Source organism: Raphanus sativus, chromosome 4 (genome assembly GCF_000801105.2).
Source record: "Raphanus sativus cultivar WK10039 chromosome 4, ASM80110v3, whole genome shotgun sequence".
NCBI lineage: Eukaryota > Viridiplantae > Streptophyta > Magnoliopsida > Brassicales > Brassicaceae > Raphanus > Raphanus sativus.
This window is the reverse complement of record NC_079514.1, coordinates 10,491,417-10,518,854: the sequence shown is the minus strand read 5'-3', so window position 1 is coordinate 10,518,854 and position 27,438 is coordinate 10,491,417. Positions and strand designations below refer to the sequence as shown.

At 37.2% G+C, this 27,438-nt stretch overlaps 6 protein-coding genes and 1 non-coding gene across 9 annotated transcripts; 2 read left to right on the top strand and 5 right to left on the bottom strand.

Annotated features, from left to right (window-relative positions):
- Positions 1-12,082: 12,082 nt before the first annotated feature.
- Positions 12,083-13,936, bottom strand: LOC108850234 (uncharacterized). Its single transcript, XM_018623804.1, has 2 exons — positions 13,804-13,936; positions 12,083-13,722 (listed from the first exon to the last, which is right to left on the bottom strand). Exons 1-2 carry the CDS (start codon positions 13,934-13,936, stop codon positions 12,083-12,085), a joined length of 1,773 nt encoding a protein of 590 aa, XP_018479306.1.
- A 990-nt stretch (positions 13,937-14,926) lies between these two features.
- LOC108849120 (BURP domain protein RD22) lies at positions 14,927-16,949 on the top strand. Its single transcript, XM_018622627.2, has 3 exons — positions 14,927-15,167; positions 15,529-16,226; positions 16,477-16,949. Exons 1-3 carry the CDS (start codon positions 15,029-15,031, stop codon positions 16,801-16,803), a joined length of 1,164 nt encoding a protein of 387 aa, XP_018478129.1. The 5' UTR covers positions 14,927-15,028; the 3' UTR covers positions 16,804-16,949.
- A 909-nt stretch (positions 16,950-17,858) lies between these two features.
- TRNAL-CAA (transfer RNA leucine (anticodon CAA)) lies at positions 17,859-17,942 on the bottom strand. Its single transcript has one exon. It is a non-coding gene; the product is annotated as a tRNA-Leu (tRNA).
- Positions 17,943-18,067: 125 nt separating this feature from the next.
- On the bottom strand, positions 18,068-21,211 carry LOC108849237 (DDT domain-containing protein DDR4). Of its 2 annotated transcripts, none has more exons than XM_057008939.1 (11): positions 21,176-21,211; positions 20,219-20,329; positions 20,003-20,092; positions 19,875-19,912; positions 19,716-19,797; positions 19,492-19,598; positions 19,247-19,400; positions 19,062-19,154; positions 18,838-18,958; positions 18,697-18,739; positions 18,068-18,531 (listed from the first exon to the last, which is right to left on the bottom strand). In XM_057008939.1, exons 2-11 carry the CDS (start codon positions 20,273-20,275, stop codon positions 18,279-18,281), a joined length of 1,038 nt encoding a protein of 345 aa, XP_056864919.1. In that variant the 5' UTR covers positions 20,276-20,329; positions 21,176-21,211; the 3' UTR covers positions 18,068-18,278. The 2 variants fall into 2 exon arrangements, with proteins under 2 accessions (XP_056864919.1, XP_018478279.1); XM_018622777.2 differs by lacking the exon at positions 21,176-21,211 and adding an exon at positions 20,459-20,884.
- Positions 21,099-22,482, bottom strand: LOC108849238 (uncharacterized). Of its 2 annotated transcripts, none has more exons than XM_018622779.2 (4): positions 22,312-22,482; positions 21,574-21,625; positions 21,322-21,479; positions 21,099-21,245 (listed from the first exon to the last, which is right to left on the bottom strand). In XM_018622779.2, the coding sequence occupies exons 1-3, from the start codon at positions 22,403-22,405 to the stop codon at positions 21,329-21,331; spliced, it is 297 nt and encodes a 98-aa protein (XP_018478281.1). In that variant the 5' UTR covers positions 22,406-22,482; the 3' UTR covers positions 21,099-21,245; positions 21,322-21,328. The 2 variants fall into 2 exon arrangements, with proteins under 2 accessions (XP_018478281.1, XP_018478280.1); XM_018622778.2 differs by having other exon boundaries at positions 21,099-21,226.
- A 528-nt stretch (positions 22,483-23,010) lies between these two features.
- LOC108852825 (leucine-rich repeat extensin-like protein 7) lies at positions 23,011-24,692 on the bottom strand. The gene has a single exon (XM_018626304.2). The coding sequence runs from the start codon at positions 24,545-24,547 to the stop codon at positions 23,282-23,284; it is 1,266 nt and encodes a 421-aa protein (XP_018481806.1). The 5' UTR covers positions 24,548-24,692; the 3' UTR covers positions 23,011-23,281.
- A 1,206-nt stretch (positions 24,693-25,898) lies between these two features.
- Positions 25,899-27,432, top strand: LOC108849706 (polyadenylate-binding protein-interacting protein 6). The gene is made up of 3 exons (XM_018623299.2): positions 25,899-26,039; positions 26,511-26,903; positions 27,001-27,432. Exons 2-3 carry the CDS (start codon positions 26,526-26,528, stop codon positions 27,172-27,174), a joined length of 552 nt encoding a protein of 183 aa, XP_018478801.1. The 5' UTR covers positions 25,899-26,039; positions 26,511-26,525; the 3' UTR covers positions 27,175-27,432.
- The last annotated feature ends 6 nt before the right edge of the window (positions 27,433-27,438 follow it).

The following is a 27,438-nucleotide window of genomic DNA, read 5'->3' as shown; positions in this document are numbered from 1 at the left end:
TAATTTATATATTATTTAATAAAAGTATTTAAAACATTGAGTAAGATTTTTTTAGATTTTTCTCAACAGATTTTGTTATAATTAAAAATAAATTCAAATCTATAGTTAAAATTCATTTATTGTTAATATTTTTATTGATTATTATGTCATATTGTGTAATTAATGAAATAAAGCTATTATGATTTATGATTTGCATCATGTATAACCCTTAAACATTTGAATTTCTAGAAATATAGACTTCCTCATATAGAACGAGTTACCTAAAACAATACATCTCAAAGCATACTCATGAGTATTTACTTGCCATATCAAAATATAAAGTGCACCATATTGATACAATATTCATCAAATCGGGTAAAATATATACACATGATTTCACAATACAAATACCTATAGTTTCATTAAAGATCAAATATTCATGAGAATGTTTATTAAATCTAAGTTCAAATTAAATTATTGGGAAAATTCCATAAAAATACTCCAACTAAATTTTGTTAAGCTTTTTAATACCTAAACTTTTTTACTGTCCAGTTTAATACCCCAACTAATTATTTTGATTATTTTAATGCCCAAAATTTTAAAATTGTACCCACTTTAATACTCAAACTTTATTTATTTTAATAAAAATACTAATAAGTTTCAAACAAAACTTAAAAAATCTCCAAAATCTAAAAAATACTAAAATTTCTAATTTTATTTTAAGATTAAGGAAAGAAGGTAGATAAACCAGGGAATTTAAAAAAAAATGAATTTTAATGATAAAAATAAATTTCTTTTTTATTTCAGAAAACAAACTAAATACATTACTTAAAACCTAGAAATTTTTTACAAAGTTTAATATTTTACACTATTTAGTTACTTTTATTTCTCAAAGACCAAAAAAATTAGAATTTTATGAGTAGTTTGTAAATTTTAGAGATTTTTTAAAATTTTGTTTGGAACTTATTAGTATTTTTATTAAAATAAAATAAAGTTTGAGTATTAAAGTGCGCAAAGTTTGGGTATTAAAATGAGCAAAATAATTTGTTGAGGTATAAATTGGGTAGTGAAAAAGTTTGGGTAAAAATGTTAACAAAATTTAGTTGAGATATCTTTATAGAATTTTCTCTAAATTGTTTTAACTTTTTACCGGATCAGTTGTGACAGGTCGAGGTTTGATGGTGGATTTATAATTAACAGTTTTTATTAAATTTGGACCAAAATATATACGGGTCATTGCCTGACCACAAATCCAGATCAAATATGAACATTGATTTCATATTAACAATTAATTAAATGTAATCGTATAAGTGTTGGTAAAAAATAGAAAAAAGATTAAAATAAATAAAAATAAATAAGTGAATTTATACACATGATTCCACAATACAAATATATATAATTTCATTCAAACCAAATACTCATGCGTCTGCTTACTAAATCTAAACTCAAATAGAGGTATTTTATGTTTTTACTGGATCAATAGTGACGGGTCGTAATTTAATGATAGATTCTTAATTAACAATATTTATTAAAGTTAGACCAAGTATTTACAGGTCAGACTATCTGTTCGACCACATATCCATATCAAATATGAACACTGATTCTATTTTAATAATTAATTAAAAATAGTAAAAATAAAATAAGATTAAAATAGATAAAACCAAATAATTTAAATAACTACAAATATAACTAAATAAAAATATATTATATAGAATATATATTGTAAAAAGAAAATTATGCACATTGAAATGTGAAAGTATATAAAACATGTCTAATTTTAATATGTTTTTATTTTTGATAAATAAAAAATAATCTCCCGCTTTTAAATATTGGTATTTATCTATTTTAATATTGGTAACAATATTTTTTTATAAATAAACAGTCGATTGTTCTTATATATATTTTATATAAAAATAATATCAGCAAAAAGTTTATACACAGTTACCCTAATATTATTTAATGTTTATAATTTTTTAAAGTTTTAGTCAATATATCAAATATTAAAAATCAATCCTTTATATAACCGAATATAACTCATAATTCTATCGTGCCTCTAAAATGAATAAAAAGTAATCAATCCTATACCACATATTATTTGATATATATGTCGAACCAAACCAAAATTATTAACGACAATCGATCACAACCCAAATACTCATGCCTAAACATACTTATGAAAAATCAAATAAGATCATAAATTTATTTAATGTTTATAATTTTTTAAAGTTTTTAGTCAATATATCAAATATTAAAAATCAATCCTTTATATAACCGAATATAACTCATAATTCTATCGTGCCTCTAAAATGAATAAAAAGTAATCAATCCTATACCACATATTATTTGATATATATGTCGAACCAAACCAAAATTATTAACGACAATCGATCACAACCCAAATACTCATGCCTAAACATACTTATGAAAAATCAAATAAGATCATAAATTTAAAGTAAAAATGATTGTCCCGCCCTCTAAAAGGGCGGATCAAAATCTAGTGGTGTTTTAAAATTTATTTTATTCATCTTTTTATCTTTTTCCAAAGATATCGTTTGTGAAGAGTTGTTTTTGGATTCACATACCTGTAAGTTCATCAATCAATACAATTTTTTTATTTCAAATTCGATATCTTAAAAAAAAGAAATAATATATTATCAATTTATATTATGTATTTAAAACAAAAAGGTAAAAATAAATAAATAATAGTAGTAGTTACAAAAAAGACATTTTTAATATTTTAAAAAAAACACTAAACTCTAAACCTAAATCCTAAATCATTGGATAAATCCTAAATTATTGGGTAAAATCTAAACCCTTGAATAAATTCTAAATCCTGAATCAAAACACTAACTCCTAAAAATACTAACCCATTAATCCTAAGTCATAAACCCTTAGATTAAAATAAATAAAAATAGTACTAATTGATAAAAAAAGAGAATTTTGTAAATACATTTAACATTGTCAGCAAAATATATTAAAACCATCAGAATCCATTAAATTCTAAATACTAAATACTAAACTCTAAACCCTAAACATCCAAAGGTTTAGGTGTTAGGATTAAGCGTTTAATGTTTTTAAGATTCAATGTTTAGTGTTTTCGACTTATGGTTTACGATTTAGCCAAAGATTTAAGGTTTACATATGATTTAGGGTTTAGAATTTTAAGTTTAGTGTTTTGGTGATAGTATTAAAATATTAAAAAGTTTTTTTTGCAAATACTACTAATTTTATTAGTTATTTTAACTTTTTAAATTAAAAATATAATATAAACAATATTTTATTTTTAAAAAAATATTAAATATAAAATAACAAATTTCTATTGACTGATAAACTTACAGGTTTACCCTAGAGAATTAACCTAAGAATAAATTGTTCGTGAATACATACCCAAGACAAATATTACATAGTTCATACTCTAGCAATGTGAATCCAACAATTCTACGTAGAGTTTTCCATGTAATTATTCTTACGAGTGATGATTGATGAGTAATAAACATTTCATGTTGAAAAATATAGCTATAGATACGGATCCATGTGTGAAAATCAGATGAGTACAGACAAAACTCTCTCTCTCTCTCTCTTACACATGCAAAGAGATGAGACAAAGATTCTGTAGTGGAAGTAAGTGTGGAAATGAGGTGCAAAAGAGTGGTCCTGACTAAAAGGTCTCAGAAGATACTAATGCCTTCCCAGTGAAATGCAAGCGAATTAAGATTTAAAAAGTGATGTCTCTTCACTTTAGGGTCCCCTCTTCCCTCTTTCTCTCTCTCTCTTTCCTATAATAGGTCAATCGAAGAAGATGAATCGTGACCGTGCATGCTCATTATTGGATACTTGTTTCTCTCTTCTATTTTTCTTTCTTAGCTGACATTGGAAGAGAAAGGGTATATACTTATAGGGTAAGATATGTGTGGAATGAGGTTTGTTGACATGTGTCCTCTTTCTTTTTCTTTACATTTTAGGTATTTCGTCTTTTAGATTTTTACAATTTGGTTTACTATTTTCTAATTATGCATTATCTAATTTTTTCATACTAACCTTCATCTTTTGAAGTTTGATAATCTATTTTATTGGTCACAAAAATGCAAAATGGATAAAGAAATAAAGAAATAATATAAGTATGTTTAAAAAATTATTTCCAACTAGAAATAACATAAACTTGCACTATTTTATTACTTTTACTATTTTATATTATTTCATTTACAAATTATATATTATTTTAATATTAACAAAACTAAGAAAAATAAATTAGAACACAACACAGGTTCTAAACATAAAATCTCAATCATAGAAAAATCAAAATACCAAAGTTACTCTAACTCAATAAAAATCAAAAGCTAAAAAGAAGATCAAGATCGAATAGAGTGGCTTGACTAGAATCAGCAGATGTCAGAAAATGATAGAAAGATATACTTTGAGACAAAGAAATCCCTCAAATACAAAGAAGCACGATCAAAAACAAATGCAAAGAACCAAGAAAGCGGGTTAGAAACAAGAAGACACCTATCCAATACATCATAAGCACAACCACCAGCAAACTAAAAAAGATCAAATAAGAGACACATATCAGCAAAGGACCACAAAACTATTGATAGAAGAGTAAAAAAGTTCCAGAAGACTAATTCTGCACACTTATATTAAGGAAAAAAACATGGAAATAAAAGAAACAACCTGAAGAAAGGAGAATAGAAGCCAATCATCAAGAAACCAGAGCACAAGCTTGAAACAACATTCCAAACCTACAGAACATATACAAAGGAAAACACTAAACTTAAAGTGGCAAACATGGTGAAAAAGAAAGCCATAGAGACATGGACAGTGACGAAAGGTGAAACGAGATGAGAGAACAAAGAAAGAAAGGTAGACAAAACAAAATTAGCAAATTGTGGAACCGTCTTCGAGCTATGAAAAAGAGCATAGGAAACGGATCACCAAAAAACAGATTTTTAAAACCAAGATGACTAGGGACTATCCACGATAAACTAACGACGAGGAAAAAAACATCAAAAACGACCAAACTCTGACCCAACCCAAAGGAAATTCACTTCTTAACATAAACCAAAATCTAACGAAGAAATGGAGTAGCTAATATTGACCGGAACAGCCTAAACACTGTGAGAAACAACCGCACAACTGAGAACTTATAAACCTGATGTATTAACCAAAAAAACCGATCTACAACAAATACCAGATAATTTAAAATGAGAAAAAGGTGAGAAAGAACAAAAGTACGGATGTGAGATTTTTTCCAGTGATGGTGAAAAACACATCACACTAAAAAGGTAAACGAAATACATAGATGGTGATTTATTCAATAAAAATATAGAAAGAAGGCACAAAACATCTTAAAAGAATAATATTCAAATAACTGAAAAATACAATTTTAACGCTGAAACTAAAAGTCTTAAAATCAAAAAATGTCTAAATGCAAAGTTAATGAAATTCAATATATTTTACATCATAAGTTCATTTCACCACTAATAAGTACTATTATTCACACAATAACACATTATTGAAAAAACAAACACAAAATATATTAACTTATCACCTATAACTATATAATACAATAACATTATCAACAAATAAAAGCGATCACATAATTATATCATCTAAAAATTATAGTTAATACCAATAAAATAATATTCGGCACGGAGCGCGGTCACCCTCTAATATATTTATAAAATTAGTATCGGATTTTGTTCTTCCTACTCGATAAAGCATCTATTGTGAACACTGATCTCTATCAGCCGTTCTTCCATTTCTAATTCCATAATGAATGTCTAAAAGTAAACGTTTTCGAAGATAGATGATTAGATGTTAATAATATGTTATCAAATTCTTTAATACAGCTGCCTCCCAATTTATCCAAATTAACTCCTTTTGTTTTTATGATAATGGATATGCTCCATTCTATTCATCTTTTATATGATACTATTTTAATTGTTGTTAGTCTTTGTTGCTAAGCCGTGTATATATACTTATTGTTATTTAATTAGAAGAGAATGTACCCTGTGTTAAAACCTGTATTTCGTAGTTCATTCTCACATATTATTTGGCACTGGAAAATTAAAATTTTATAGAAACACATGCTCGTATGCGTAAGTTAGTGATATTTGACCAGTGACCACCTTCTTTATCAATGCGGAGTTACAACGTTAATTAAGGTGGGTGTTAATTTATATTTGTCAACGATTACGTAACTTGCTTTCACAAGATACATACCTATATTATATTATATAAGATATACTTCATGTTTTCGTTGCAACATAAGTGTCGTTTTAATATTACAATGCATAATTTGTTAATTTTATTTTGCATTTTATTTTTCTATTGGTTGATATATATGGATAATGATGTTTTTGTATGGAAAATATACAAAATTTAATGATTTCTTAATTCGTGTGCACAACTCTAAAATGACACTTATTCAAAAATAGAGGGAAGAGATAGAGGGAAAAGGGAGTATATACTATCACCCGTTAAGACAACTGTTTATATCAATTGTTGCTCGTTTCTTTACTTCTTCTGCTGACTTATTTAGTAATGAATTAATAATGATTAACGTCAACCGTGAAACAGTCAGTCTTATTGCATAACTAACCAAGTCATCGAGTTAAAGTTGGAGCATATCAGAAGTTGTGGGCCTAATGGTCGGTGAAAGCATGACAGTTTGATTGCACTCACTCACTCTCCCCCATTTTCTCATAAATTATCAAATCTTTTATCTTTATCCTTTTTCAGTTTCCAATCTTTCTTTTACTAGTAAGAAAGCAAATCATATCTCTCGACGTGTATTTGTATATTTGATCAAACTTCTTTTTATGTTGAGTGTGTAACTCCTGGTTATACAAAACGTTACAGAAGCATTCACATAGTTAGGGTTATCCCTATATGCAAATTACTTGGAGTTTACTTAACGATTGATGTTGGGCCTTTTGGGTAAAGCAGGTCCATCGTTGCTGCTACTCGGGTTATTCGGAATTTTAAAGTTTGTGCAATGCTAACTTATGGGGAGACGTATCAGGATTGGCACAGGCCCATTATTGTTAGACAGGCTTCCCGTAGCCAGTCCTACTAAAACAAATCGTACAGTAAGAGCATGAACTGCCAAGTCCTTAAGGTGGTCCTTGTGTTTTTGGTGTGGGACCCACCAACTTTTCTAGATTACTGAACCAATTTGTTCCTAAATAAGAAACGTCCTAGTGCTGTCCTTAACCCTGTTCGCGGTGCAATTGGTCTATTTTAATTTTTTTTTTTGGAAAAAACAAAATTTAAAAAAAAAGAAAAAATTTACCTAAGGACTTTTAAAGGTCCTACTGATAAAGATGCCCTAAGAGCAAGTGCAATGGTGTACCCTTAGATGCAAATCCTTAACAATAACTTTTAGAATATTTTATTATTTTTTCCTTTTTCGTTCGAATTATAAAAAAAAAAAAAAAAAAAATTGGCCAATCACGGGCTCCCACACGACGGTGGAGCCCGCGCACAGTGAAGAAATTGGCAGAGGATCAATCCTTATGCAAGGGTTTTTGGATTTAATCTGTCACGTTCTCCAACAGATTCAATATTTTAATATATTTTTTTCCCTAAGGGTCATGTTAAGAATTTGCCATTGCACTTGGTCTAATACTGTATGTTTCTTACAAGTTTGGGTCGTCTTTTTAGGTTAATCACTATAAAAACATCTCCAGTGGGGAGTTTTGCTCTTGGGTTCTAAAAATACAAATATATATATATATATATATATATATATATATATATATATATATTTTAGAATCCAATAGCAAAAACCGACAAATGCTCTAACTGGTATATGTATATTATGCTCTTAGTTGTTGGGGTGAGAGTTTCGACTAAAGTACATGTATGAACTAAATTCAACAACATTAATACATCTTTTTTTACATTAAGTACATACATGACACCCATTCTCCAACCATGGATAAAAAATAGTAATGAAAAAAATGTGTTGGTAAGGTATAAATGAGTTAGTTGTTCGTTTAGTGTCCTCTTTGTCTGAAAAGTCTACACGGAAGTTACGACTACGATATACTCACTCTCTTTCGGTTAGCGTTCGAATCCTTTATTGATCAAAGTGAACAAATTCATGACCACATGACACCGAAGAACCGTCGTAAGTACATGCCGTAGACCAACCTTCGTTAATGCCACTTTAAGTTTGGAATAATTAATTGTTTTTCTTTAATTACCATAGGTCTAAGGATTTTATCAGATAACATACTCTTTTTTTTTTGAACAGATTTTTCGTATTAAAAGCAGAAAAAATGAAAAAGTACAAGCCTATAGGCTTTAGTTAGTACAGCAGCCCAGTAGATATATTAGCCCAATACAAAAGCCCACATCATTTATCATTGCTTAGCCCAAAACACTAAGAGAAAGGAACGGAGAAACCGAAGAGTTTTCATCAGTGATCAACGGAGAAGAAGATGTCAAGCTAACCATTGCTGCATCATGATAGATGCAGAAGTCGGGTTTGCAGCGCGAAGAGAAAGGATACGATCCTTGATCTGCCTGTCAATCTTGCAAGTTAGAGAATATGAAGTGCAAAGGACCGATCGATGCAGCCTATTGTTTCTTTCCGACCACAACCAATACATACACGCCTGCCAGCAGATGAGTGTGAGCTTGGCAAGAGGAGACCGACGAGGGAGACGTTGTAGCTGCTCCAGAGCAGCAGACCAAGATCGTTCAGGGTTGATTCCACACCGCCTGCTGAGTAAACTCCAGACCTCCCAAGAGAACTCGCAGTCATAGAAGAGGTGATCACGAGATTCAGGAGCTTGGTTACAGAGGAGACAATGAGGTGGAGTTTGCAGGCCCCATCGGAGCAACCTGTCTCTAGTGGGACATCTATTCAGGACAAACAACCACGCTAGGAAGCTATGGCGTGGCACTCCACCTTTATTCCACACCGTCTGGAACCAAGCCACAGGAGCGCCTTGAACCCTTAGGTGATCGTACACCTGACCTGTAGAGTATTTGCTGTAAATCCTGCCATCAATTTCCCACTCATAAAAATCTGCATCTTCATTTAATCTGACAGTTGTAAGCACTGCATATAGTTGGACTAGAGCTTCGGAGCGCGCCGGTGGTAGCTGCCAACCATCTTCAGTGTGTAAGGAAGCCAGAGTTGCCTGCTCCGGGATTCCAAGTAAAGAGCCTCCTCCTATCTGCAGAAACTGTCTCATGCTGCCAAGTGAGGACCAGTTGTCTGTCCAAAACCGACATGTGAGGCCATTTGATACACGCAATTTAACCCACTGGTAGAGTAGAGGACTTAGCTTAAGCAGTTTGTTTGTTTGCCATGAAAACCTCCTATTAGGTGGCGTTACCCACAAGTTACTGAGGTCTCCTTGCAAGACTTCCTCTATAAACCAGGCCACCCAAATCGATCCCGACTGAAAGAATAGAAGCCAGATGAACTTGAGGCAGCAAGCTTTGTTCCACAAAGATAAGTCTTTAACTCCTAACCCTCCTTCTTCTTTGGCCTAGTGATCATCTCCCATGAAACCCTTGCTGTATTATGACTCTCAATGTTACCCTTCCACAGAAACACACCACAAAGAGAATTGATTTTTTTCACACATGCTGCAGGTAGAATGAAAGTGGAGCACCAAAACGTGTTGATGCCAGCAATGACCGTCTTGATAAGCAGCAACCTACCCGCAAAAGAGAGAGACTTGGAGCTCCAAGAACAGAACTTCCCCTTTATTTGTTGAAGAAGCACTTCGCAGTTGAGCAAGGTTAGCTTCTTCGTGTCTAGTGGTACACCCAAGTAGCGCACTGGCAGTGATCCCATTTGCATTCCCGTTGAGAATTGAATCAAATTTGTTTCCGCAGGAGAGAGACCAGAGGCGAAGAAGGAAGTCTTATGCACATTCATAGCCAGTCCCGAGCGTGCCTCAAATTCCCGAAGGATTTGTAGCACTGCCTGAACAGATTCAACGCTGCCATCTATGAAAATTAGTAAGTCATCTGCAAAACACAAGTGGGTCATTTTTGTAGATGAACATTTAAAGTGATAGTTGAACTTCCTTTCATGCGCCGCTTTTTTCAGCATCAGAGATAGGTTGTTGAGTGCAATGACAAAGAGATAAGGAGAGAGCGGGTCCCCCTGACGCAAGCCCCGAGTGCCTTTGAAATAGCCATTAATCACACCATTGTAGCCGACAGTGAAGCTTGTGGTACAAACACATGCTCTCAGCCAAGAGATGAACTCCGGAGGCAGATTCAGACCTTCGAGACAATCAAAGAGGAACCTCCATGATAAGGTGTCAAAAGCTTTGGCGATGTCAACCTTTATAGTGATACGTTTCTATCCATTTGGCTTGTGATAACCATTGATTAACTCCCCTGCCAGCGAAGTGTTCTCCGCAAGGAGCCTCCCTCTCACAAAAGCGGTCTGATTAGGAACAATTAGTGGAGGCAGAATGGGCTTGAGTCTCTTAACCAACAACCGAGAGATAACCTTGTAGAGAGTGTTGAGGCAGGCTATCGGACGGAAGTCAGTGATCTTGGAGGCACCCGGATGCTTAGGGACTAGAGAAAGTATAGTAGAGTTTGTAGTTGCAGGCATGAAAGAGCAGAAGAAGAAATGGCGAATAGAGGAGACAACTTCAGGGCCTAAAATGCTCCAGGAGGACTTGTAGAATCCTGAAGTTAAGCCATCGGGACCAGGCGCCTTATTGGGATTAAGCTTATGAAGAACAGAAGTGATTTCCTCCGGGGAGGGGGGAGACACCATAAGTTGAGCTTGGTCAGGAGAGCAGCGAAAGGGCGAAAGCTCCTGAAACCATTCCACTGAAGACAAGATTCCCAAGCGTGGAGCAGGTGAGGGACCAAGAATACTTGTGAAGTGACGAATGGCATGTGCACTCATGTCCAAAGGATCAGTGAGGACAACACCTGATGGCAAGTGAAAGCATCTAATCAAGTTGTAACTCAGGCGACACTGGACTATCCGATAGAAGTAAGTAGTGTTCTGATCCCCCTCCTTTAGCCAATTTATCCGAGACCTCTGCTTGAAATAACTCTCTTCTATCATGCGGAGGAAGTTCCATCTCTCCAAAGCTTCCTTCTCTAGTACAAACAGTTGAGGGGACGGGCGCTGCATCACTTGTACCTGCACAACTTGCAACAAATGGTTAGCCTCACTAACTCTCTTTTGAATTTGTGAAAAATTCTCTCTATTTAGTGTTTTAAGCTCGCTCTTAATTTGTTTTTGCTTCCAGCAAAGAGCTGTGAGGTTCCAAGCAAAGCTTCCGGCTTGTCTCCAAGCCTCATCAACCACCCGAAGAAAGTCTGGATGTTTGGAGAGATAGTTATAGAATTTGAAAGGGCGGGTTCCATGGGTAGGGGCTTTAACAGCAAGGTCAAGGAGGCAGGGGCAGTGATCAGAGGTAAGGCAGGGAGGAAAGAGGCTAAGCAGTCAGGGAAGAGGTTGAGGACCTGGCTATTAATAAGCAGGCGGTCCAGTTTCTTAGCAAGAGGAGCTTCTGGCCGTTTGTTAGTCCAGGTGAAAACCGGTCCTTGGTAGCGTAGATCGTACAGACCCAATTGGGTAAGACAGTCCTTGAACTCTACCATGCTGCTAGTAAGATAGTTGACATCATCATGAGAGTGTTCGGAAGGATGAGCTATCTGATTAAAATCGCCACCCATAATCCACGGAGCAGTGTCCAAAGAGAGGGTCCGAGACAAGTTGATGAGCTCCACCCAAAGGTCTGTGCGCTCAGAGCTTTCATTTGAAGCGTACACAGCAGTGAACACAAAAGGAGGAGAGCCAACCAGTTTGATTTCACAAGTAACTGCCTGGCGGGTTTGGTGAAGTATTCGCACTCCAACATTGTCCTTCCAAATAAGAATTATACGGCCATCATCATCCTGATCATGATTTGAAGCATAGTTCCATCCTCTACAGAGCTTCATCATTAGTGGGCTTAAGTTATGAGATTTGATGTGGGATTCCAAATGACACCAATAGAGGGCTGGTGACTCGCGAGCCATTGACAAAAAGGGGCATGCTTGTCCAGGACATTTAATCCTCGGACATTCCAAAAAGTTATTTTTGTACACATAGATATTAATCAATGACCTCTTCCCGGGGAAGAGGACCGTGAGTAGCCAAAATAGCAAAAGGATTTGAGTCAAAAGAACTGGAGGGAGGAGGAGGAAGGGCAGGCAAAGGCAAGGGACCAAAAAGAAGCTGAGGGGTGGAAAAAGAATTTAGCTGAGCAGTGAAGGAAGGGTAGGATTGGGAGGAGCTTGGGCGGGGTCTTTTCTTTGGGTAATCAGGTGGAGAGGGTGGAGAGGAAAAAGATAATTGAGGAGGGATGGAGAGGGGTAGGGATGGAGGGGTAGGAGGAGGGTTAGGTAATGGGAGGAGAGGAGGAGAAGGGGATAGCTTAGGGGGAGGGGAAGGGGGAGGGACAAAAGGAAGAGGCTTTTGAGAAGGCAAAGGATTTAGAGGAGGGACAGGAGGGGGAGCGGGAGAAGGAGCAGCAGAAGAAGAAGCAAGGTTGACAGAATCCTTCTCCTTGGGTTTGGGAGTAGACTGGTTCTTTGAGGGAGTAGCAGAAGAAGCAGGAGCTTTTCCTTTTTGTTTCTGCGTGTTCTGTTTTTCAGGCGGAGGCAACAACAGACAGTTTTTCATGATATGGCCGAGTTCCTTACAATGAGAGCAAGTTGGGGGGACCCAAGGGTAGGAGACAGCTACCTCCACCACATCACCAGACTGACGAGTAAATTCCACCACCGTTGGCAAAGGATGCGTGAGATCAACCGCCACTTTTACATGAGACATAGTGAGGCTCACCAAGTTTAATGTAAAATCATCTGTTTCCTTAGGTTCACCAACTAAACCTGCAATCAAACTGAGCCCTTCTTCATGTCGCAGGTCTAGTGGAATGCCTTGCAAGTGCGCCCAAATCTGGATCGACTGCAGAGGCGGGGAAGAAGAAGATGCTGTGGACGTCCACTGGACTGCTTGGAACATCGAGTCTCCAATATACCAGACTCGTTTCTCAAGTATCTTCAGCCTCAAGTAGTCAGAGGGGATTCTAACAAGCATTGAGCGAGACAGAGGGTTAGAGTGTATCTCTACACGCGAGCCTTTACCCCAAAGACTATTCAAGACATTCTGGATGTGTTTGAATGGAGGAGGCCGCCCGTTGAAATAACATATAATGAAGTCTTTATGGAGTTCAGCACCTTTCTGGAAGACACTCTCCGGAATGAAGACACGGGGACGACCAGACTCTGAGGAAGAAATCGGGGCTCGTCTACGCAGAGACTTATCTACAGACTTGCGAATTTTTTCTGCAATTGAGGGAGCAGAACTGGGAAGGGAGGTGGAAGAGTAGGGGTTTAAGCTAGCAGGGGCAGGGTTAAGAGCATGATTAGAGACTATGGAAGGGTTAAGAGATGGGGTAGAGGCAGGGTCCGAGGGAAGAGAGGGGTTGATTTTAGGGTTAGGGTTTGAGGGGAGAACGGGATTCTGAGAGGGTCTCAACGAATTAGGAGGGGGAGGAGCAGAGGAGGATGCTCTGTTAGTTTGGATAGGAGAAGAACTTTTAGGAGGGAGGATTTTGAAGTTTAGTGGTTCATGAACAGTGTTTCTAGATCCAGAAAATGTAGATCTAGAAGCAACTGAAGTTGAGTTTTTAGACATCCCTACAGAGAGGGAAGGAGTAAAGGAAGGACACGAGCTCTTAGAAGCTGAATCTGAGACAGATGACAGCAGAGGCCGTGAAGTTTAGAGGGAATTCTGAGCGAGGGAGACAGGGGAGTTGAGAGGGGGAAAACGAGCTAGGGAAAGAGGGTTATTAGGGTCAAGGTCAGGGGGGTCAGGAGGGGCGAGGAGGCGACTGTCACCAGGGGTGAGAAGCGAAGGAGACAAGGCGGAAGCACTGTTTGAAGGGAACCAGGGGTTCGCCATTGGGAGCACTTGTGTACGTTTTTTTCTTCTCTACACCTCAAAGATGTTGCTAGCGGTCAGATAACATACTCTTACGTGCATAATTTTTGATCTATCTTGGATATGTTTTCTATATTCGTCAAAGTCACCTGCTGGACTAAATGGACATGCACCTAGGGAGAAAATATCAAGGTCTCAGAGTCTGTCTTGAGTATAGACAAGACAACCGACTGCTTAGGGCATTATATTTTAAGCGAAAATTTTAGTTGTGTATAGGGTACAAAAAAACATGTACATGAATAACAAACGTATAAAGTTTTAAGTGAGTTTAGGGCATCAAGGAAAAAAATCGAAAATGTTGGATACAGTGGAGAAGACTAAAAAGAAAATATTTTTAAAAAAAATATTCGATGCAAATTTAAAATAGTGCACAACAAAAAAAACAAGGCAAACACAAAGGGTTATGTGCTAGTCGATCACGCTTAGTGGTCGGATACTGGATTATCAAAAGGGTTATGTGGTTACAAACGAGTGTGTTTGTGAGAGTTTATATGAGTGTTTCCTTATAAAATCATGTATATTTTCTGGAAAGGTACTGGAGATGCCCTATTGATTCATATTTAATGAAGAGTTGATTCATTTTTATGTCTTGATAATCCACATGTCGGACTTTCGCGTGAACCACATAAAATAGGTCCGGCACGTTAGACTTCCTTCAAGACACCATCAGAATATCCCCAGCGAGTAGGTTGACATAGTTGCACAATAATACCTTGACAGCCCAAATAAGGGACCTACATGAAAGAAGACGACGTCGTATATTTAACACACCGCAAAAAAAAAAAAATACAGGTGAAACTAAAAACACTTGTCCAATACACATGGGCACAAGGAGCATTTAAGAAGTTGAAGGCAAGTGGTGGTTAGGGGGTATGCGATTTAAATTAACAGGCTTAAATAGATTGGTAAATGTTAGCCGTCTATGTCCATACTTTAATATACTTCAACCTCAGCTCTTTCTACTAAAACCCTTGTATTATAAATTCTACGTACACTCCCACTTCTTCTCCTCCAATTCATCAAAAACACATTTCTATTCTTACTCCCACAAAAATGGCGATTCGTCTTCCTTTGATATGTCTTCTTGTTTCAGTCACGGCCATTGCGGCTGATTTAACACCGGAGCGTTATTGGAACTCTGCCTTACCAAACACTCCCATCCCAAACTCTCTCCGCCATCTTTTTACCTCAGGTTAAAATTCCTTTTTCACTTTAACATGCTATATTTCTTTCCTTCTATTTTTGTCAAACATTGTTTGTTTCTAATTTCTCTAGGATTTGCTATGAATATATATATATATATAATGATTTTCTATTGTTTTAATTTTTTTCAAATTTTATATTTATGATATTAAAAAAAAAGGGAAATGATAGACCTAAACGCAAAGAAAAATATGGTTGAGTACTTAGTTCAGATATATATATACTTTTTATAACATGTATCTGAATATATGTGTCACACGCTGATTGGTTGCACATCACTGGTATTTTTCTGGAAGTGTACGTTAATAGCAAGTAGATGTCTCCTTACCAAATTCTTTCTTTGTTGAAAGATTATACCGACGAGAAAAGCACCAACGTCCAAGTAGGTAAAGGAGGCGTAAAGGTTTACACCGGGAAAAGTAAGCCTGGTGGAGGAACCGCCGTGAACGTTGGAAAAGGAGGTGTACATGTGAACACCGGGAAGGGTAAGGGAACCCACGTGAGCGTTAGCGGCGGAAAAAGTCACGGCGGAGGCGTAGGCGTCCACACCGGGAAACCAGGAAAGAGAACCGACGTAGGAGTTGGCAAAGGGGGCGTTATAGTGCACACGCGCCACAAGGGCAAGCCGGTCTACGTGGGCGTGAAACCAGGACCAAACCCATTTGTGTATAACTATGCAGCAAGCGAGACTCAGCTCCACGACGATCCCAAAGCGGCTCTCTTCTTCTTGGAGAAAGACATGGTTCCCGGAAAAGCTATGAACCTCAGGTTTAATGCTGAGGACGGTTACGACGGCAAAACTGCGTTCTTGCCACGTGAAGAGGCGGAAACGGTGCCGTTCGGGTCTGAGAAGTTCTCGGAGATCTTGAACACGTTCTCGGTGAAACCTGGTTCGGAAGAAGCTGAGATGATGAAGAAAACGATTGAGGAGTGTGAAGCGAAAAGAGTCGGTGGAGAGGAGAAGTATTGTGCTACGTCTTTGGAGTCTATGGTTGATTTTAGCGTTTCTAAACTTGGCAAAGATCACGTCCGTGCTGTCTCCACTGAGGTATAAAAAAAAACCATAAACTAACCTATTTTAGGCATGGGATTAGAAAAACAGGTCTTGAGCATAGTCAAATAAAATATTAGTTTTGAATTCTATTTTTTAATTAATATATATATAAACCTTTAAATTGTTAAATCTTTTTGCTAAAACCCTTAATTGCTTAAGCTTTCCCAAAATCTCTGAGCGACTGTCTTATAGACTTAAAATTATGACAAAAGCCAATGAAGCTAAATAAAATTTTTGCAACCAGGTGGCTGAGAAGAATGCACCGATGCAAAAGTACAGAATCGCAGCGGGTGGGGTAAAGAAGTTATCAGACGATAAGTCAGTGGTGTGTCACAAACAGAAGTACCCGTTCGCGGTTTTCTACTGCCACAAAGCGATGATGACGAGCGTTTACGCGGTTCCACTCGAAGGAGAGAACGGGTTGCGGGCTAAAGCGGTCGCGGTATGCCACAAGAACACCTCAGCGTGGAACCCAAACCACTTGGCTTTTAAAGTCCTTAAGGTGAAGCCTGGGAGTGTTCCGGTCTGCCACTTCCTCCCTGAGACCCATGTTGTTTGGTTCAGCTACTAGATATGGCTTTCTATGTTATGTAATAATTTATAAGAAGATCTATACTCTGGGATGTTTTGTATTTATACATATAGTAATGTGTGATTTTCCATATAATCAATGACCGTAGCATCTATATATGTTTTGCTTTACGGCGTCTTCTATGACCTACTTGCTTCTTGTTGTTTAGCAAGAATATATAATAAAACTAATCAAGTCCATCTTAAGCTAAAGACGATCATTAAAAGCTTTGATACATGCTGAAAATTATGTGGCCGCTATAATCTAATCTAAACCCCTATAAAACAGAGAACAAGAGTAAAAAAATGAGGATTTTTTAACAAATCTATTCCTAACCATATTATCAATCAAATACACATTCTTCATACAAATTTATTGATTTATACGCTTTTATTATTATTTTTATTTAAATAAAACCTTACACACACAGTTTAAAACATCTAATAAAAAGCATGATGATCCAAAAGAACCATAAACAATTGAATGGTCAGTTCCGATTGATTTTTGTAGTAGAGACAAAACACTTATCCGCTTTTATTAGATTTCTTTTTCATACATGTTTCAGAAGCATTTGCAGAAGAGGGGACCAACGGAGGAAGGTGGGGAAGAGGTAGATATGATGATCATGTGACGGAGAGGAGAATTGTTGTGGAGAGTTTGAAGAAAAGGCTAGAAGATGAAGAAGAAAGCTCACCAGAGACATTGTGTTCAAGTGAGGGAGAAATCTCGGAATAGTTTGAAGATCAGATTGCCTGAGATCTTTAGGGCATTGTCAGATTATGTTACGCCTCTGCTGACTCTTACGAGAAGCTTAGAATCATATCTCAAGCTCAGAAAGCCACTGTATCTTCTTGAACCAGTTTTTAGTTCTTTTTATACCCAAGAAAAGAAAGACTAGAGGTCTCTGTTTCTCTGCTTATTTATCAAAAGAACTCGTGTTTGAATAGTTAGTAGAAGTTGTAACTTTAAAAGATTTGTGCTCTGGTAAAAAAGTTAGTAAAATGGTACAACTGGTTCGAGGAAAACCCAAAAAAAGTGTAAAGGGAAAAAAACGATGTCAGAAGTGGGACTTGAACCCACGCCCTCTCACGAAGACCAGAACTTGAGTCTGGCGCCTTAGACCACTCGGCCATCCTGACTGTTACGATCATTGTCGGACTTTGAAACATACCTAATGCAACATAATACAATATAAGGACTAGAACATCAACAAAGAACATAATTCAAGAAACAAATACACAGAGAAACTTTAAAAAACTTGGCATTTGTTAAGAAGTAATGGACCATGAAGATCCTATATATAGGCGATAGGTGAATAAGTAAGATCTACATTGTTGGGAATGTAGTGCATCCTCCTCATACAACAAAACAAAAACTACCCTAAACCCACTGCGGTCTCTCCACCAGCATCCAAAAAGAGACAAAACGATAACTGGTCTTTTTACCATTTCTTCAACAACATTGACGTTGTTAAACTAGCAGAGAGCTGAGTTCCTTGTTAGTCTTTGTCTCATCCTGTTTTTGGCACCAAACTCGATCTGTCCCGCTGAGTCTTCTTTTCTTTTCTCCATCTCTTTTACATCATCCTTGTCGCTTTCAGGTGCTTCTTCCCCTGTTTTAGGCACATCCTCTGTTGACTTCATCTTATTATCTTCAGAACTGCCGTTCGAACCCAACAGTGAGGCACTTTGTTGCTCTGTTCCTTCCTCGCCATCTCTATCCGTTTCACTGATTAAGAAAAAAAAAGTGAATACTCGTTCATCAGATTTATCAAGAGTGTTCACATCCTAGTTTATCAGATTATTTGAGAGTTGATTTAGCCAAATGAAAATACAAACTAAAAAGGTAATGATTGATAGATACGTTCGCTTAACAAAGCAGCCAAGCACTTACTATGTATCCTCCACAGCATCGGTTATCATTTTGTCATACTCCTCTGCATAATAATAAGATATGCAAACGAGTAAGCAACGCTAAAGGGTTAAATAATTTATCAAATAAGAGGGGAGCAACACAAAGTAAAAATGACTTTACCAAAGGTGTAAGTAGCAGGCTTGCGGTTACGACAAGAACGGGTAAAGCGGATAGGACGGGATATATTGACACTAACGACCATCTCTTGCTTCATTTTCTTTTTGATTTCCCTTTCTTTCTTCTGTTATGCCAAATGAATGAAAAAAAACATGATATAGCAGATGTGCATAAGCATAAAGAACAAACTTAAGGGATGTAGCTAACAATTGAAAAAAAAAAAGTACTTTATGATATTTCTCAACAACAGGTATAGCATCTGACTCAATCATCGCGCCGACAGCAGCTAAAGAAGAAGGTTTGCTTGAGGATAACTCTCTCTGCCATGACAGCACATCATTAACATTAACGAAGGAAGAGAACAATTCCAGAAATCTTAAGGAAGCAGAAACAAATCATCGAAAAAGCTTACGGCAACTCTTTGAAATTCATCTAGATTGGTTGCTTCAGTTTCCCAGCAGAAACAGGATGTATCTGAGAACACATTCTTCCTTGCTTTAACGTTTCTTGAGGTTTCATTAACTTCCTTATATAATCTGTACCCCAGTGTGTCATTACCGTCAAACCTAGAACAGAAAAGAAAAAAACAATGGAAGTTAATCACACCAAACGTGAAATATTGAAAGAAGTAAATAATAGGACATGTAATGTAACTACCAGTAAGAAGTCTTCTTTCCATCTCCTCCTAACTTCCTTTTGCCAAAACATGGATTTATGGTTCCTTCATTGGCATTATCTTGAATATACTTACGAGCATCATCTTGCTATATCATCAACCAATGAAAACAAAAGAAACTTGTAAGAAAAAGTAACAAATGCAACTAGTAATGAAACGTAACCATAATATATAGTTCAAATACTAAACGAAAAGAAGATATTACTTGGGCTCGAAGCTCACAAAGTGCTTTAAGAAATTGCAGGCGATCAGTAGGGTCAAGTCCTTTGTATCCAGATATTTCCTCCCTAACCATACAACAGGAGATAAGAACGTTGTTTACCAATACATAATGTGCAAGATTAACATCATTTAACCCAAATACCCTTTGTTAGCGGTTACAGGAATTTCACCATTAGCAATCTGCAATAACGGTATCACATAAGTCAAATTAAGGAAAAACCATAACTTGTTTCAAAAGCAGATGTATAAGGTTCAACTGTGGGGCCTTACCAATGGCCACCATGGATCGAGTTTCTTACACAAGACAGTGATCCATGCATCTCCGTCCTCAAGCGATTTATTATTCACCGGTGGTATTCCCTGTCGAATATCAGATCCAGGTGTTTTTTTATCATGGGCAATAAACAAAAGAGAACTTTTTTTGTGGATGCTTTTTTTCTCAGTACAGCAACATGTTAAGAGCTCGATAATAGATAAAGTCAAGACCTTTAGAAGTGCAATGTGAAGCTGAGCATTTGTAGCGTCGGAATCGATGAGACCCATCTCGATTTCTTCAGCTGTTACCTTCAATTTGTCCGAGATAAGTGGTCGAAATACCTGTCACAGCAACATCATCCAAATCACATGACCAATGTTAGAAACGTTTAGTCCCCATTTATGTTTAAGGCAACAAGCAGATAAAATCTCTCACAAAAAAAGCCCTAGAATCTAAGCAAGGTTTCATACATTGAAGAAGTTAAGAACGGAAGCAAGCTCCCAGCGTCCACGCAAGTGCTTCACTGCTGCGTCCGAGGGGGAATCCTCGTCGTCCGATAGAATCGTCAAGTCGTCGACGCAGTTTTCCGACACCGGTTCGGGTTCTGTGGTCGCTACCGTTGGTCTCTGGCGAAGCGTCACCATATTCGGAGTGAGAGAGAGAGAGAGGAGATGAAAGGGCTTTGTGGGGAGAGTGGGAATATTAAAGAGTTGGAGAATTCTCCCGCCACTGGAGGGATGCTTTGCAGAATTTACTATTCTACCCCCACCACCACACCCCCTAGGGTTCTCCCTTTTTGGTTAATTCCTTTTGCCGATATATAGTACAATTTTTTCCTTTTCTTTTTTGATTCCTTATACTCGTTGTCAGAAAAAAACCAATTCCTTATACTAATATTCATACCATGTAACCGTTTAGTCAACGAACCATCTCAAGACGCACACATGTTGAGCAAATCCTTGTACATTTGTTAATGCTTTTTGATAATTTTTTACTTCAATCCGAATATACTTAACCATAAGGTGTGTGTGTGTGTGGCTGTAGAGTCATCCTCATAAATTGCATTCAGTTGTTAATTTCTGAATTCACACACTGTGTTAGAAATTACGGTAATGGCAACGTCAAAGTTAACTACAAAACCAATCCAGCGAGTCTTTTATTTGACATCTTGTAATATACTTCTTTACCTGATGAAGTTTTTCTTCTCTAGAACATCATGCATCCCCCCCCCCCCCCTCCTACATGAGACATGAGGAACTGTTTAGGTAAATTAAAAAAAAAATGAATTTAGCCTTGGCATGACAAAGAGGATAAGGTTAAAATCCGAGTGTACCGCATATCTAGCTTCGGTTGCTCAGCATGTCAAGGATAGTGTAAGCAGCTTTCTGAAACTGTTCTTTCTCTTCCTCTAGAACCCTTTTCTTGTCCATTGCGTAATCCTTTGATTTCTCGATCTCTTCCTTTATTCCAACCGAGTTTTGATCAATCTCACTGCATGAATTTTATTTTTCCAACCAAGAGAAAAAGAGGCACTGGATCAGCAGCAGTCAGGAGTATTAGCTATCGCTTATCAAAGATTGCTTACTTGACCAACTTAAGCATATTCTCCATCCCCATCTGAACTTGCTGTGACATATCTGCAGATTGCAACGTATCAGAGGACCACTGATTGCCAGATAGTTGAACACCAAAATCTATACGCATTGTTTCAAAAAAAATATATATATATATACAGAGAAAACATCGACTTGTAATCTTAATCCACCAATTGATCTAATCAACGAATCATATGTAATGACTTGTAAACTTGTATCTGCTCATTGCTATTTGCAGAAAACTTAAGGGATAAAATAAGAAACAGATAAATCTATAATGGTGCACAACAAATCTATACGCATTGTTCAAAACGAAACAGAGAAACGATTAACTTGTAATCTCAGTCCCAGCACTGATCTAATCCATTAGAAATTAAAAGTGACTCAGGCGATAATCAGTATCTATTGAGAAACTACAGTATCACACCTACACTACAATTATTTTTCATTAGCAACTAACAAATGGCGGTTTGCAATGAACATCTCGATTCGACAGGTGGATCAGCACAAGAAAAAACGCGAAATCAAGTTTTAGATCAAGCGATTAGGCCAATAAGTATATACGCACAGACTCATTCAAATACCGAATCGAAGCGAATTTAAACCATAGCAGTTTTATGATTAACGAGTATGACGACAACGGAGCTCTCTCACGCCGATTCCTAATTCTTAGAGGCGTTTTCTTATGAATGAAAAGGATAACCGGTGAAGAAAAGGAGAAAACAAACCGAATACGAGAGACGCCAGATCGGATTCAGCTTGCTGGCCATGAGCTTGATTAGTAACGAGCTCCGCACCACTCTGCGCCGGTGATTCCGCCATTATCGCCCGTGTGAGAGTAGAGAGTTCGAAGGCGAGTGAAGTGTATTTGTGGGGAGCAGAGTTGTTTGAAGACGGGTGTGAATGTTGTGGGCTTGGCCCATTTAGAATCTCCGAAGCTATTAAATATATGCGACAGCCCATTTAGAATCTCCGAAGCTATTAAATATATGCGACAACTTTGAATAATTAGGGGGTGTATTCAATCTGAAATTTGAAGTGATTTGGTATCTCTAACTTTAAATTTTTTTCAATAACAGTGGATTTTAGAGTGTTTTATAAAATGTCAAGTTCAATAACACTGGATTTTAAAGTATTTTTTAAAAACCACATTTGAATAATAGTGGATTTATCATTTTAATATAAATCACTTTAAACCCTTAATTAGTTGAATACACCCCCCTTAATTTAGATTTACGTATTCACAAAAAAAAAAAAAATAACAACAACATCAAGCGTATCAATTCTTTTTCTCAATCAAACGAGTTCGAAAATTAAGTAGAATTCTATGGTTTGGGTAGTTTAAGATGTATACTGTGAGATTTAGTGACGAAGTTTAGCAGTTGGGTGAGGAGTTAAGAGGTGATCATGTGATATGTGCGGTCAAATGATTGCCACCGTTCGTTCTTTATTAATGAATCTGAAAAAGGCTTAACAAACAAGAATCATATAATTAAAAAAATTATGTAAATAAAACACACACATGCAAATCTACTAAAGCGACAAGTCCTACACTTTGTCCTATAGATTTGCAGCTTGCTGTCTCAAATAAATTCCCTCTGGCTCTAAACAATCTCGTTTCAACACGTGCCCATTTCTAGTTTCTCTCTACACATAGATCGATCAGTTCACCGGTGGCTGCGAGAAAGAGCCTCTTTGTTAAGCACTTGGAGATGACTGCGGCGCTGGTGGAAGAGACGGAGACGGCGCCGATGGTGGAGAAAACGGTGATATCTGAGGTGGATGAGGAGAAAGATGGCATGGACAAACACACGAAGAAGTGACAGGACTACACTTGTAGGAGTCACAATCCACAGGCTTCGACAAAAACACCTTACACTCCATCGTCGACCTCTGCTCTTTGGCATCCTTGAGACAGTTCATCTTACTACTATATTCCTCTAGATAACGACACGTTGGTGGTTCTCCAGTGAAGTAGTTAGAACCGTATCTAAACTCTCTAAGATTCTTAAGTAAACAGATCTCCTCCGGTATTACACCGGAGAACATGTTACGCTCCACGTTTAACACCTCTAGGCTCTCCATCTGGCCCATCGACTCCGGCAACTCTCCCACCAGCGAGTTGTAACTAATATCCAAAACGGTGACGTTTTGAAGCAGCCCCATGTCATTGGGTAGACAGGACTGTAAACCGTTATCCATCAAGATGATCTCGTTCAGAGTCTTGGCCATCTTGCTGAAACTCGTCGGTATACATCCATCAAACCGGTTCGAGGCCAGAACTAGAACCGATACCGGGGAGTTCCCCATGTTAACCGGGATTTTGCTAGTGAACCGGTTACTATTCAGAAACAAAGCGTCTAGGTCTTTTTCGAATAGAGATTCTGGTAACCCCCCTTCGAACTCGTTGTACCGGAGATCAAGGTACTTCAGTTTCGGTAAACCGATAACCACATCCGGGAATTTACCAGCGAACCGGTTATTGCTGAGATCAAGTTCAAACAAGAGACTCAGCTGAGAAAACCCGAGTGGGAGGGTCCCACAGAACCGGTTCGAGTTGACGTGAAACAGAGCAATGTCTGTGAGGAGGCCAAGCTCTTCGGGGAGATGACCGGCGATATCGCCGTGGTTTAGATCGACGCCGGAGACAGTTTTGTTGATAGAAGGGTCGTCGAGGGATTCAGAGCATACCACTCCGTTGTAGTCGCACACACGGGGACCGAACCAGTTTAACGTTAGGTTCCACGGGTCAGAGATCATGGTCCGCTTCCACGCTTGTAGCGCCACGTAGGCTCTCTCGAGCCGTACGTTTTCGAAGATGAAGTATGGAGGTATCGTTATTGGGTCGTCTCGGACGTAAAGAAGTGGCCGGGACCCAGTAGTTGTGGCGGTCGTGATGGCTGATATGTAAAGTAAGATGACGGTGGCGTTGAACAATAATAGGGTTGGTTGATAGATCCTCATCACAGTATAATGTGTTTAGTTTTGTTAATGCACTCTTCTTCTTTCTCTTCTTTTGTTATTATCTTTTGTTTTAGTTGTAGATTCAAATCTGTGAAAGAGAGAGATTAGCAGTGAGTGCTTCTGGTTCTTATTGTTAAATGTGACAATAGAGTAAAACATTAAATGTATTGCTATTTTTAGATTGTCAAATTATTTTTCTACTACAGCATTGGCGTTGACCCGGATGTCTGAAGGCTGTATTATTTTTTAATTTTATTTATATAAGAACAGAAAACTGTATTTTTTTCTTTTTTTTTGGGTAACCGTGTTAAATATATATTTTTTGTTTCATATTTTTCGGTAAAATGTTAATTACTAAACGGTGATGGATTTTTCTTTCACTATTATTATTAGTGTAATGATAACTATATTTTTTTATTTTTACGTTAAAATGATTATTTTTATTTTATAAGAAAAAATCAATCCTTTTTATCTGGAATTGACTTGGCAAATGTGAAGTGAAAATTGTCCCACTAGTTTAGCGTCCGAGTAACCCAAGTTTTACGAAAGCAGAGTTAAAAATACACAGACAGCATGTGAAGATGCTAGTTTCTAGGGATGAATCTTAGGGGTTTGTTTATTTATTTTGCTAAGTTACTGATCACCACTTACCTTTTCTTACAGTAGGGTCTTTTTTTCTGACAAAAAAAGATATAGAATTGATAAAATGTCTAATTAACCTTCATATAACATTTTTGTTAATTTGAACTTATATAAGGATTCTAGGATATTTAATCAGTTTATTAAAACATTAATACTGTTAGTGATGATTGGCTTTAAGTAGCTGTTTGTATCTTGAGTTAACGTAATCATAGGTTGTAAATATATTTCATCAGAATTAAACAATTCTACCACCACGTATTCTTCAATTTCAATGCATGTCAATGAAATTGAAAAACCAAGAGCAGTAACACGAATTAGGAAAGCTTTAGTAACACAAAACCAGGAAGAGAATATGAATTCATTTGACTGTAGTTGCTATATCTCCTCAAATTTCGTAACGTAGATTGGTACAGAAAAATCATAGCATAATGTGATAAAAATCTCATACTCCTATTTAATAATTTCGTATCCTAATTTGGATAAATGGTTTATCCGTCGGTGTCTTGGTACTGTGAATTCGAGACTGGTTTAAAGTGAACCGGCGAGAGAGAGGGCATACGGATGTTTTCCGTATTATCCGTATTCCCTTTTTATTTAGACACAGATACGACGAGTCAGCCAGTTATTAATAGACACGTCACCATACCGGAGAAAATATCAGAATGACTATTTGAGAAATAACCGGGTCAAGGATAAAGATAACAATGTCGCCAAACAGACCCTACCATGATGCGACCTTCAAGTAAACGCATCATTCTTTACAAATCATAAGTCCATTATTGAGACTTCTTAACGATCGTCGTCGCTCGGATCTCCTTCAACGCCTTTCATTGTTTTCCTTCTTCTCCTGGTAAGCTCGTTTTCTCCTTCTCCGTTGACGTGATCGCAACGATGACGCCTGGTTCATGTTCTTTTCTGTTTTTTATCTGTGAATCAGTTTCTCTAGATCATAAGTTTCTATAGAAAATTTCAATATCTGTGTATGGTAGTCTCGCGATCTATGTTCATGTGGCATCAGATATGGCATTTGATTCGAGGGGATATCTTCTTTATCTCCGTTAGGCTTCCCTTTGTATAGTATCGATGCCTTTTAGATATTGATTCTGACCTAAGGCGATACGAAGAGCAAGCGAAGCTGATCATATAATCAGAGATTTGTTTTGTATATATATCTGTAACGGTTTTGATTTCCCGTTGATCAAAATGTATGGAAGGAAAACAGATCATTTTGATTCGGATTTGTTCTGATTGGAATCATTGTCACACTCTCGTTTGATTTTGGGTTAATTGGAGTAATCAGTTTGTTCTCTTCTTTGTTCAGTACAACACTATAGCGATGAAGCCAGGAGGATCAGCTTTAAATCCCAACGCAGCAGCTTACATACCAATCTCTAAAAGAGAAGGTGGTTCTTCTGCAAAGACTGCTGCTGCCACCACACATCACGTGCAGTACCACCAACCCTATGGAGCGTATGGTTATGATGGAGAACATGGAATGGGGAGTTTTCCAGGTTCTCAAATGTACATGCCAAAGACAACAACATACTCCTCCTCCGACAACAAGCAGATGAGGGATGAGGATTTGGACATGGACATGGAGATTGAGTACCTTTTAGCCACCTTCTCTGCTTTGTCTCATGAGTCTATCAATGATGTCTACTTGGCCAACAATGGTGATCTTGATGCTACTATCGAAATGCTGAATCAGCTCGAGGTTAATTCATTCACTATACACTCTTAACTAGGCTTTTCTGTTTGAATCCTTGCCTTTTAGCGTAAATAATGAGACTTTTGATCTTAAGCTCCTACAGATTTACAGTACTGAAGCCCAAGAATACCTTCCGGACACACTGGACATTGGCGATGTACCTGAGACCATCATGCCTTCAACTTCCTCAGCTCCAGAACAAAAGAATGCGAGTAATGAAGCAAGTGCGTCATCGACATCCTCGGGTACCCTCAAAGCTCATGTGTCTACCTCCTGATTTGATGAGTCCTTAAATGGGAAGTATTATAAATTTCTTGCAACGGATATGATATATGAAGCTTGATGGTTATAAATTAGGAGAGGATCTCTTTCTATGTTTTCCTCATCCTCCCCTGCTTTGTTTCCTGGGGGAAAGAGAGTACATATGTATAGTTTTTTTTTTGTTTCTTTTGAATATTTCATGTTGGGTGTTGAGAATTGGGATTGTTCTTATGGTGGACAAAAGCTATGAATCAGTGATATAGCCTTTCTACTCTTTTGC

What these genes read in the sequence shown, in the direction of transcription:
- LOC108852825 (XM_018626304.2), bottom strand. Translation starts at nt 24,547, where the DNA reads ATGAGGATCTATCAACCAACCCTATTATTGTTCAACGCCACCGTCATC.
- LOC108849238 (XM_018622779.2), bottom strand. Translation starts at nt 22,405, where the DNA reads ATGGCGGAATCACCGGCGCAGAGTGGTGCGGAGCTCGTTACTAATCAA. An exon ending in TCTGGCGTCTCTCGTATTCG is followed by an intron (nt 21,626 to 22,311) that starts GTTTGTTTTCTC and finishes TGCAATCTGCAG; the next exon opens with ATATGTCACAGCAAGTTCAG. An exon ending in AATATGCTTAAGTTGGTCAA is followed by an intron (nt 21,480 to 21,573) that starts GTAAGCAATCTT and finishes AAATTCATGCAG; the next exon opens with TGAGATTGATCAAAACTCGG.
- LOC108850234 (XM_018623804.1), bottom strand. Translation starts at nt 13,936, where the DNA reads ATGGCGAACCCCTGGTTCCCTTCAAACAGTGCTTCCGCCTTGTCTCCT. An exon ending in TAACCCTCTTTCCCTAGCTC is followed by an intron (nt 13,723 to 13,803) that starts GTTTTCCCCCTC and finishes CATCTGTCTCAG; the next exon opens with ATTCAGCTTCTAAGAGCTCG.
- LOC108849120 (XM_018622627.2), top strand. Translation starts at nt 15,029, where the DNA reads ATGGCGATTCGTCTTCCTTTGATATGTCTTCTTGTTTCAGTCACGGCC. An exon ending in CCGCCATCTTTTTACCTCAG is followed by an intron (nt 15,168 to 15,528) that starts GTTAAAATTCCT and finishes CTTTGTTGAAAG; the next exon opens with ATTATACCGACGAGAAAAGC. An exon ending in TCCGTGCTGTCTCCACTGAG is followed by an intron (nt 16,227 to 16,476) that starts GTATAAAAAAAA and finishes TTTTGCAACCAG; the next exon opens with GTGGCTGAGAAGAATGCACC.
- LOC108849237 (XM_018622777.2), bottom strand. Translation starts at nt 20,632, where the DNA reads ATGGTGACGCTTCGCCAGAGACCAACGGTAGCGACCACAGAACCCGAA. An exon ending in CCTGTAACCGCTAACAAAGG is followed by an intron (nt 19,798 to 19,874) that starts GTATTTGGGTTA and finishes TTGTATGGTTAG; the next exon opens with GGAGGAAATATCTGGATACA. An exon ending in TTTGTGAGCTTCGAGCCCAA is followed by an intron (nt 19,599 to 19,715) that starts GTAATATCTTCT and finishes TTGATGATATAG; the next exon opens with CAAGATGATGCTCGTAAGTA.
- LOC108849706 (XM_018623299.2), top strand. Translation starts at nt 26,526, where the DNA reads ATGAAGCCAGGAGGATCAGCTTTAAATCCCAACGCAGCAGCTTACATA. An exon ending in AAATGCTGAATCAGCTCGAG is followed by an intron (nt 26,904 to 27,000) that starts GTTAATTCATTC and finishes AAGCTCCTACAG; the next exon opens with ATTTACAGTACTGAAGCCCA.